General features: G+C 39.8%; 1 protein-coding gene across 3 annotated transcripts; it reads right to left on the bottom strand.

The window, feature by feature from the left end:
* Window positions 1-4,255: 4,255 nt before the first annotated feature.
* Window positions 4,256-5,246, bottom strand: LOC147628396 (serine/threonine-protein kinase bur1-like). 3 transcript variants are annotated; one of them, XR_015268101.1, is made up of 3 exons: window positions 5,098-5,246; window positions 4,490-4,581; window positions 4,256-4,390 (listed from the first exon to the last, which is right to left on the bottom strand). XR_015268101.1 is itself a non-coding variant. In XM_086813513.1 (3 exons), exons 1-3 carry the CDS (start codon window positions 5,190-5,192, stop codon window positions 4,375-4,377), a joined length of 258 nt encoding a protein of 85 aa, XP_086669639.1. In that variant the 5' UTR covers window positions 5,193-5,246; the 3' UTR covers window positions 4,256-4,374. The 3 variants fall into 3 exon arrangements, 2 of the variants coding, with proteins under 2 accessions (XP_086669639.1, XP_086669638.1); XM_086813513.1 differs by having other exon boundaries at window positions 5,043-5,246; XM_086813512.1 differs by having other exon boundaries at window positions 4,504-4,581; window positions 5,043-5,246.
* Window positions 5,247-11,174: the final 5,928 nt, after the last annotated feature.

Raw genomic sequence — 11,174 nt, 5'->3', positions numbered from 1 at the left:
ATGCGGTTATTTTTTATTTTTTATTGTATTTTGATGTTTTCCTTGGTTGTTTTTTATGTTTTTATTGAGGTTCATGTAAGCTTTTTGTTTAGAGTAGGATTATCACTTGTTTGAGTGAAAAAACTTGAGATTTGGGTGATTAGAGAGCCTAATCAAGAGGGTTTTGCTTAAACCAGATCGTTTTTCTTGATTTTTAGCTCAATTGTTTTTCTTTTACTTAATCCCTTAGCATAGGTAGGTTTGCATTACTAGATAGAACAGTAATAAGACAAAAATAAAAAAAAACAAAAACTCTCTTAATTTTTACTAATTATCACTAACCCACTGGTTAGTGTGACTAGTAGACTTAAAGAGAGCAAAAAACTAAAAAATTGAGCTTACTTGTAATTAGAGGCATTAGTGTTCTAAACACTTGCCTTGACTCAAATCTATGTTTACTTCACTCCAATTAGGCCTTACTTAGCACTAATTGGAGTTTCTTTAACACTAATTTGGTTTCTTTTATCTAATTTTTTCTCTTTTCAGTGGACTAATTAGTGACCTAATTATTTTGGGATAATCAAATATTTGGATTAGCATAAACATTGCTAATCCACCTGTCAAATCTCCATGCTTAAACTCCTCACCAATCAAGAGTAATTTGAGGGCAAAGGAGGGTTAAGGAGTGATTAATAGTGAGATTAAGAAAATTAATCTTTAGTTAAGCTAGAGTACCTCTAAATTAGTCAAAATTCACTAATTTAGAGGTAGCTGCTAACTTTAGCCCTTTCCCACCTACCTAGCATTAATAAGGGAGTCTTAGTTGTCGCCCACTTACTTCCCTCCAGTTTGAAATTCAAATTCAAATTTCAACTTGCCCCACAGGTGTTCCATACTAAAGCATGGGCGTACACTTGTAAGCTTACGAACGTACCAAAAAAACTTTTTTCCAAAAATAAAAATAAAAAATTCGTACGGTCGTTCCACATTTGCCACGGCCATTTCATACCAAAGCCATGGGCATACGCTTGTAAGCATATAGTCGTACCAAATTTAAAAAAAAACCTTTTTTTAAAATAAAAATAAAATCCGTACGATCGTTCCACATTTGCCACGGCCGTTCCATACTAAAGCCATGAGCGTATGCTTGTAAGCATACAACCATACCAAATAAAAAACTTTTTAAAAAAATCCTATACGACCGTTCTACATTTGTTATAACCATTCTATACTAAAGCCACAAGCGTACGCTTGTAAGCGTATGGCCGTACCAAACAAAAAAAAACCTTTTTTCTTAAAAAAAACTTTTTTTTTCTATACGATCGTTCCACATTTGCTTGCTGTTCCATACTAAATCTACAAGCGCTTGTAAGTATACAACCGTACTAAACAAAAAAACTTTTTTTTTCATTTTTTTTTCATACAGCCGTTCCACATTTGTCACGGCTGTTCCATACTGAAGCCACGAGCGTACACTTGTAAGCGTACGACTTTACCAAACCAAAAAAAAATCTCAAATAATATTTTTGTCCCTCAACTCTACATTCTCGACCACCCACACTGCAAGCACCCCGACCTCATATCTATATCATGATAATCAATGATGAGTGCCCAAGAATCTTCTAGTCATTTAGAGATTCTATGATGGTTACACAGAATTATGGATCCCTAGACGGCCATCTCTAAAACCCAAGTGCAAAAAGCCAACTATGCCAACAAACACCAACCTTAAGACAAAGCTTCAACGTTGACTAGAGTCCCTGACAACCTGTTTACGAGCACAAGACTACTATAAAGGCAGCACTCACCTCTAGCTACCCAAGCATGCTGCTTGTGCTCATCCACCACAACTCCCCAAGAAGCCACGATAAAAGGTCCCACAACCACGGGTTCGACAACCCCAAGCACAGCGAAATCAAAGCACAAGGCTTCCACTCAAAGCTAAACTCAAAGGTAAGCTCACAACTCTAGCCACATGGGCCACTCAGTACAAACCCCTCTTTAGGGGTGTTGACTAATAAACAACTGTCAAAAAAAGGAAGAAAGTAAAAGAGAGAGTCTCTAGGTGATTAGGACCACAGGTACACCTTTTGCCCTTGCCCATGCATAACACCTGCAAATCTCACTAGGCTCTATCCTATGTGCACACCGTATAAAGCTTCATCATCAACAGCCATCCAGGAACATCTCTGGATGGGGGGATCATGGTGGACGCAAGCTTGGTTCTCCATGGTACGACCCATCACTTGGATCTTCTTAATCATGCTCTTCCTGGTCCAAAACCATTGGCACAATGGGACAACAACGTGATGGCCATATCCTCTCACAATATCTCTTTCCCTGCGTGAAGAACCTCCTGCTGAAGAGCTTGCAACTTGTTGATGTGCTCCCGCATCGTCGACGACTTTGCAGGATTCATCACCCACATCTGAACTTCCAAGAAGATCCTCTTCATGGGTGATACCCTGTTGTACAAAGAAGCCAAATCCTGCCAAATCCCTCTGGCCAGCATCATATGCTTTATGTGATTAATCACTTGTGGTGTGCAATTTAGGAAGATGAAAGAACAGACGCGGGCATTGACACGATCCCATAACTATGCCCGAGCCTCCCGTTCCTTCCATATAGAGGGTAACTCCCCATCTTCCAACTCCAGCTGTGGAACCCCAACAATGATGAAATCAGCCAAGTCATAAGACTCCAAAACGAACTCCATATGCCGTAGTTGTTCCCGTCCAACTGTCGGTCCACCGGGAACGTGGGGAGTGTTGGGATCTTAAGAGACTCCAAATAATATGCAAGGTGGCTATCCAACGGTGATGGCCCCCGATCTCCAAGTCTCGTACAACCCAAACAATCTCCAATCAGCACCTCAAATCAACAAACCCTCAACGTCCCATTGTCTCCAAGCTTCAAGCCACCTGGGGCTTTGATACCATGTCAGAATGCACAACGGAAATGAAGACAACTGCTATAGAGAGCAAAACGCAGATGAAAGAGAGAGAGAGAGAGAGAGAGAGAGAGAGAGAAGCAGTGTAACTTTGCTATATACACCAAAGAAAATCCCAGAGTACACAATCTTAAGTGTGGGGGCGAGGGGGCCATTTTATATGGCCCTAGGTTGTTGGTCGGCCAGCCTAAAACAGGCCGACAGCAACCCATGCACACGACTAGCAAATGGACAGCCCCTGAACCAGCAAATGGGCAACCCCAGACCAGCACATGAGCAAGTCGGCCAGGTGCCTAAAGTCAGCCAGGTCACTTGGACAGGTCGAGTACCAGAGCATGCAGTGTCGGCCAACATCTGGGAACAGCCAACAGCCCAGCCACACCTCAGAAAATGGAAAAAATACATGGAGAGTGAGGAAAAATAGGAAAACGCTAAAACGGGCAGGCACACCCACAACAGAGGCCCTAGTATAGTATACAAACAAGAGATGACTGCTAACATGCATATCCATCAGATGTAAGCACGGAGTAGTCTCAAGGCCTGGAGTCCAGGTCTGGTCTCAAGAGCTCTCTATCAAACTGATTCATAATGTCACTAGTATAGGCCTCCTATAAACCATAAGCCAAATATATAGCACGTCTTGTTTAGAGCTATTAGCCCCCACTTAAGGTGCGTAACCCCTAGGCTATGGTTAACCTAACCTGAAGGTCTTAACCCTAATCAGGGAGGGACGTAACAACAAGCTATTTTCTCCTTTCATGTTTTGTTGGCATTCAGTTATCCACATATTATACTTTTGGTCTCATTGACCCTTTGGGTCTTTCGTAGACATAAAAAAATCTCTCTTTCTTTCTTCTTTCTGCCTAGATATAAGCTAGTTGAATTTTTTTGGTACACTAGGAGGATAGGCATCCAAGCTAGGAGAGACATTGGTCCCAACCTACTCTTATGTGGATAACATGGTATCTTGTAAGCATATGGAACATAATACATAATATTTATGGCATTTCCTTCAATGTGGCAAACGAAAGTCCCTTCTGCTCAATAAAGAAACACTACAAGGGGAATTTATAGCATAATCAAAGGTCAACCACTAATGCAGAAACGATACAAAGAGACAATAATTTGGCATAATCTACTACTGCAGAATCCATGTGGCAAAGTGTTATGACCCCAAAACACATAATCTGGCTTTAATGGTGAGGTTACTTTAATGCTAGTTGTTGGACTCTATTGATGGATTCATAAGACTCTTTAAGTATCAGTCAATTATAAGTTAATAACCCTAAGCTCTCTGTGCATGTTTTGGAGAACATACTAGGATACCAAGATTCTCAATCTAAAATATCAACGAAAATTGAAGAAGGTAAATCACCCTGGCAACTCCTTTGCTTGGGTAATCTGTCTTAAGCTTGGGATCCACACATTGCTTAATTTGCCTTCGCCTAGTCTTGGAGTTGCCTGCATTAACATCATCGCTTCTCAAAAAGCTTTGACCGCTAATTATAATGAATGTTCAATAGTGCTAATTTCTGAACTAGCTAGGAATGCATGTCTCACCCATGTAACCAGACCCTGCTGCCCACGTGGTGGTTTTTTATTCCAAAATTGTAAACATCGCCCTTCTGCAGTACTTTCCTGTCATCGCATACCTGAAGGTAAAGATTTGTCAGCCTGACAGCCTGTAGAAAAGCGAACTTATGCAAACACAGCTTGATCACTTGTGTTCATGGATCTATAACCAAAAACTTGCTTTTTTCATATAAAAATTTCACAACACCCTGCAATTTGAGCCACCATCTGGGCATGAAGTACCCGTGCACAACCTCCGCATCATTCATCGAGATCTCAAATCTTGATGGGGTAGCTTGGGTCTCTCACCTCCCCTCACTCTCCTGCGTATTTGGCTCCTTTCAAAGGGAAACTTTCCTGTCAATATCTCATTAAAAACCGCCTCGGGATCACTTTACACCTCGTCCTCATGCAGTTGTGCGTGTCTGAATTGTGGTGTACTTAGGGCATTGGACATTCCAAAGTCTGCAATTTTAAGATGTGCGTGTAGACCACCCATCTTGGTAAGGTATGGATTAGATTGGCCAGATGGAAAGATTACCAGAATGTTGACAGATTTGAGATCTCGATGGATGATAGAGAGGCTGTGCAGGTACCCTTGGCGTTCTAGAGCATGAGGTCCACTGCAACCGGGAGAGGGAAGGGTGGATTCCATCATCAAAACCCAAAGGTCTTGCTGCATCAGGTCCATCACTTCCGGGTTCGTCGATATTTGGGCAGCTACCTCAGCTTGCCGCACAAAACCCATTTTGCCGTTTCAAAATTTTGAGGTTTCACATGAAGGGCAAGGTACCTTATAGGCCTTTAAGTAAACTCCATGGACTATATGTTCACTTGATACTAGGTCAAACTTGCAATTGGATATTGTGGACAATCCTTACATAGTTAGTTGTCTTTATCTTGCATTTGTGTCCCTTTCCCCAATGTTAGGTAAAAAAACTAAATAAATTTCTCAAAATCGTCAGTTAATTTCAAGGCCAATACAAAATTTAACCAGTTTTTTCCAAATTGAGCTATGAAAAATGCACTAAAGGATTGTTTATAATACACTAAAGGACAATGCATGCTTTCCCTCCTTTATTCTTTCTCAAGCTTGTGTTTCATATTATCTTCATTCACATTATTTGCACATCTATTGCCTCATGTTAAGGTTTGGGAATATGACTACATTTCATTAGAGAAGATACTACAAAAGCAAGTATGGTGACGGATTTAAAAGGACTCACAGAGCAAATCCATATTCATGGTAGATAGTGACCATTTGGACCTGCAAGATCTACAAGTCCAAGCAATTAGATGATCCACCCTACACTCCCCCCTTTATGAGCAACTAACCTACATACAACTATAAAATTACCCCCAAGTAATCCATAGTTTATCTTGCAGTCCCTTTATGGGCTAACGTCATAACCTTAGCTAAAGACACGTGCCTTATCACACCACCCCTTATTCACAATTGTGGTGTGGCCCAATCCCTCGAGCAACTAGCTGCGATCCCCCCTCCCCTTCCCTCAATGTCCTCCATTTCCTCAAGTTGGTATTACAATGATAGACACTTATAACCCTTAACACCTTTCCCATACTCCCTCCTCCTTGACGCCCCCTATCATCACAATCAACCAAGAAAAGACACAACAACTAAAAAATAAAAGATACCCAAAGAAAGAAAACACAAAATGAAGAGCCTTAATGTGAAAGCAAGGGCTTATCACAATTGTGTACGATTGAACATAAACTCAAAGAGAAGGCTTTCTACCATGATAAAACCACAATATAGAGATAGATTGACTGATTAATTTTATTATTTACGACAGGCTAGAAAATGAAATACAAGCACACACATTTATTATAGGCCAAAACATGGTAAGGTATGAGATTCCACCATCAAGCTAAAAGTGAACAAACAAAATTTTAAAACACCTACTAATTGACTGCATGAGATGAGCATGTCAATTTGGGGTGTGGAACTTCTATGAATAATAACCCCTCCTTCAAAAAGTATTGTCCATTTTCGTGCTTTGTGTGGTACGCATCTTCTCCCTTTTCCCTTTTGCTTTAGTTGTGCTCGTTTCCCTTTTTTCACTTATCAGTAACTTTGTGCCTTTTAAAGTTCTACATTACCAAAGGATTGCAATCTTATCTTCTTTATCCTTAAACGTGATCACTACATGCATGATACTTGTACACATATTGTATCTTGGATATAGCTTTTGTCTCCCATTTGATTGTAGGTGTTGCGTGTAACACCTTGCTACTAATAACCACTTCATAGATTAACATGGTTTCACTCGCTCGACCTACCACAAGGTGCTTTGTCATCTTAACCACTTCGTAGATTAGTTCATAGTTCACTACGAAAAACATATGGTTTTGGAGCCTTGGATGTGTTTAGTTAGTTGTTTTTTGTAAAAGCTTATTTACATTAGGGAACTCTATTTTTATATCTTGGAATTCTGATTTCATTATCCTTTTGCTTTGGTTTTAAAGCCTTGGATGTATTTAGGTTATTGTTTTTTAATTTGTTTTGAAGCTTGTTTGTATTATGGCATTCTATTTTCATATCTTGGAAGGGTAAAAACTGACATCATTAGCCTCCTTTTACATGATTTTGAAGATTATAGGCTTTGATCTTATTACATTAAGCCAAGGAATAGTTTAGCAATTGTGGTTAAGTTTGAATCCACTCTAAAAATATAAGCCTTGAGCTCCATTAGGTGTATATATAGTAAGGAAGTTGTGAATTTTTGTTCATGTATTTCATAATTTTTGGTCATGCGTAGTGAAGTCGATAGCTTAGAGCATATAAAATCAAACAAAAACTACTTAATCACTTGCATAATCACCTTAAACTACATTAGGAACCTAGATAACCCCCATCAAGTCAAAAAAAACTCTAAAAACTTTAAAAAATCAACCTAAACCATCTTGGTTGTGGGGGACGTGGGGGACGTGGGGGACGTGAGCCACAATCCCATGACTTACATATGAGCCTAGAGCCTAGACATGATGTGAGCCATGAGTCTCTCTCTCTCTCTCTCTCTCTCTCTCTCTCTCTCTCTCTCTATCTATCTATCTATATATATATATATATATATATATATATATATATATATATATATATATATATATATGAGTCTAAAGGTAGGTAAATCTAATATTGTACTAGGTAATTAATAGAGCCTTGAAGACTTGTAAGGGCACACCTACCCATGTCTTATTAAGATTCTTTGTCATACAAACTCTACCAACTATAATTTCTAAGGAAAATTCTTTTTCTTTATTATTATTCAGGTACTGTTAAGTATAATTATTGCCCAATACTTGCACACTAACTAGGTCATGAGCCTAATTCATAAAAAGTGTGTACCCAGGTAGGCCTCTTTCATAAAAAACAAATCATTGAGCCTAGTCCATACACAAAAGGCATGGGCCTATATACATGAGTTGATAGTCATGAACCTACAGGCAATAGCCTAAATTCGTGAGTCTACGTGTGAGCCAGCTGGGCATGATGTGAGTCTAGCTCACTAGACTTGCGTGAGCCTATTTCATATAAAAAAAGGTAAAATCCACCAAACGTGCATCTAGAGACATGAGCCTACATATGTAAGCCTAGAGACACGAGTCTACAAGTGTGAGCCTACAAATGTAAGAATGGAGACACGAGTCTACAAGTATGAGCCTAGAGACACGAGTTTACAAGTATGAGCCTAGAGACACGAGTTTACAAGTGTGAGCCTAGAGATGTGAGAACCAAAAAAAAAAAGAGCTCAAACTTTAAAAAAAATTTATTTTTGCTTGAGCACATAGATGTCTGAATTCATTTTCATACATGATTCCAAGAGACCGTTTCACTTAAGTGAAACCCTTTGATGCAAAATCAATCCAAACTAATTGTTGAAAACAATAGTACACTCAACTATAGTGCATCAAACCACACTTCCTCAAACCATCATGTATTCAGTCCCAAGAAAACAATGAATACTTAACAGAGTGATCTCCAATTAAGAAGACAAGACTCCTTTGGTTCCACCTCAAGTTAGGAGCTTTGGGATGAGATGAGCTAATTAAATGCAAAATTAAGCGGGAGGAACAACAAAACCCCTCGAAATAAGAGCCACGGTCCTCCAAGCTGCCCAACATTCACTAACTAGCTCCGTAAACAATGTTACAAACTTTGTGAAAAGTAGGACATTGAACCACCTTATCATTGGCAAAGCTCCAATGAAGGACTAGGTCCAAGAACCTCAACCTCAAGGTTCACTCCCATAGGAAGTGCTCAAACCATATGGGACACTACAATGTTTAAAACATTTGGTGTTGAGATGGGTTTATTCCAAGCTAGCCCACGACCAAGTAGCCCAACAACCACAGCTACAGTAAACAATCGGGACATGTCTCTTTTGTTATACTATTTTTAAGACAAGCATTGCACAAAACACTCAACATCAAATCACACACAGTGTAAGCAACAGTCTCTCTCTCTATAAGAGCCCATTGTAGAGAAGCTTCTTCACCTCAGAACTCGTTCGGATGGGGAATAGGGAGTTCAAGAAGGGGAAGTGTAAAGAGCCACTTGGACTACCTCAGATCCAAGGGATCCACAAGAGCATTCACATAGTGTGTATTTAGCCCACAACAAGCTTGCAACCTCAAAGCCAACAAGCTGTGGCGTAGGACAAGTGCCATTAGAAATCATATAGCCTAACCTCATAGGGCATGAAACTTCAACCCCTAAAATAGAGGGATTTTTGCAACACTCCCTTATGCTCTAGCACCAAGTGACTATGGATAATACATGCTTATTTGAAATGGGAGGGGGGGTTGCCACAAACACAACACCTAGAGGCTTAGAAAGGGGCAAAACAAATCCAATCCACAACTCAAGGATGATGACCAAATTTGATGGAACCGAGGAGGACCCATTCACCTAGAAAATTTTGATTGAGTTTGCAAGGCCATAGAGGATTGATGATCCCACCAAGATTTGTTCGTTTGTACCTCATTTGGACTTTTCCTTGAAGACAAAGCATGTCAACCTCCCTAAACTCACTTGAAAAGGCTAGTTTTGAGGTCTTAAGAGAACTTTTTTTATGAAATTCTCACCCACCATTGGATCTAGATGGAGTCCCAACTGCATGGATTTATAACCTCAAGTAAGAGGAGGGAGAGACAATGCAGCATTATATTACTAGAACCAAGTATCTCCACATGAGATACATTCCCCTATATGACTTATCACTCATCGATCTATTTATGATAAGTCTCAAGAGCAAGAAGCTCCATAATCATCTCTACAGATACTACATCTTTGATGAGTGTTACTGTAAAACGAGGAAATAGACCTAGTAGATAATCTACAAGATAAGGATATAAAAGTTATCCACCCAAACCAAGAGATAAGAGATGCATCATTCAAATCCTCTACGAGATAAGGATGTAGAAGTTGTCCACCCAAACCAAGAGATAATGGATGCATCATACAAAGCCCCTCTACATGGCTAAAGGAGATCAATTAGTAAGAGTCCTAGTTAAGGACATGAGCATGAATGACTTGGTAGAAAATCTATTCGTAACAAAATAGGCCACAACACTACCAAGGTCAGTCCCAAGGGCAACCTCAAGGCTAGCCCAATCAGCTCCTTAAGTGACAGGAACATGACTAAACCATTGCAGATCCTCCAGGATGTAAAGATTAAGACCTTTGGGCTAAGCTTCTACTAAACATTTGTAGAGTGAGTTGAGATTTTATAGAAGGGGTTCGTACACCATGATCCTCAAGAAGGCCTTATATTCGAGACGTAGGCTAGTCATGATTGGGAAACCAATCACATATTTATATATGCAAGGGAAACTAGTCCTTAAAAAGAGATTTGACATAGACCTAAAGATGCCCTAAAACTACACAAGAGAGAGAACAATCCAAAGGAAGAAAAGAAAGACAAATGACCCTAGCACAAAAGCACGAGAAAAATATACAAAGAGACGCAAAAAAATCCGGCTCAAATCTAACGTCAAGCACAAGAAAAATAAATAAAGAGACTTAAAAAAATCCGGCTCAAATCTAACCGGCTCAAATCTAATGTCAAGCACAAGGACAAATTTGGGAAAGCAAAAACTTCCATGGCTCTTCAATCCGTGAGTTCACCTGCCTCTTCTTTATTCCCACCACCGCCAACAATGTCAAGCACAAGGACAAATTTGGGAAAGCAAAAACTTTCATAGCTCTTCATCTGTGGGTTTACCAACCTCTTTTTTATCCATGCTAAGGTTCGGCCATAAACCTCTTCTTCATGCCCACCAAAAAGGTTTGGCCAATAACCTTCCACAATTAGCACTCTGTGAAGCGAAAAACATGTCGTCTGCATAAACTTAAGGTAAATTTTCTTTTCACCTCTGCACCCACAATTTGATCATAACAAGCCATACACTCGGCGTCAACAAGTACCTCTCTTAATCTTGCTACTCCTATCCATTCATGGATACTCAAGTCAGCACCCACAACAGGCCAAAACCTATCGTTCACACAAACTAAAGGAAAATTTTCTTTTCCACCAGCTACTACCCACACCATTGGTTTCCTCTAGGTCTTAGAACTGGGCATCCGTGAATAGTGTGGTTACTTCTACAAACTCAATCCACGTCATCTCTCACATATGAGCTAAATGCCAGT

This window comes from Cibotium barometz, chromosome 19, assembly GCF_041138505.1.
Source record: "Cibotium barometz isolate CiBa-2024 chromosome 19, ASM4113850v1, whole genome shotgun sequence".
Lineage (NCBI taxonomy): Eukaryota > Viridiplantae > Streptophyta > Polypodiopsida > Cyatheales > Cibotiaceae > Cibotium > Cibotium barometz.
This window is presented reverse-complemented; position numbering and strand designations above follow the sequence as displayed.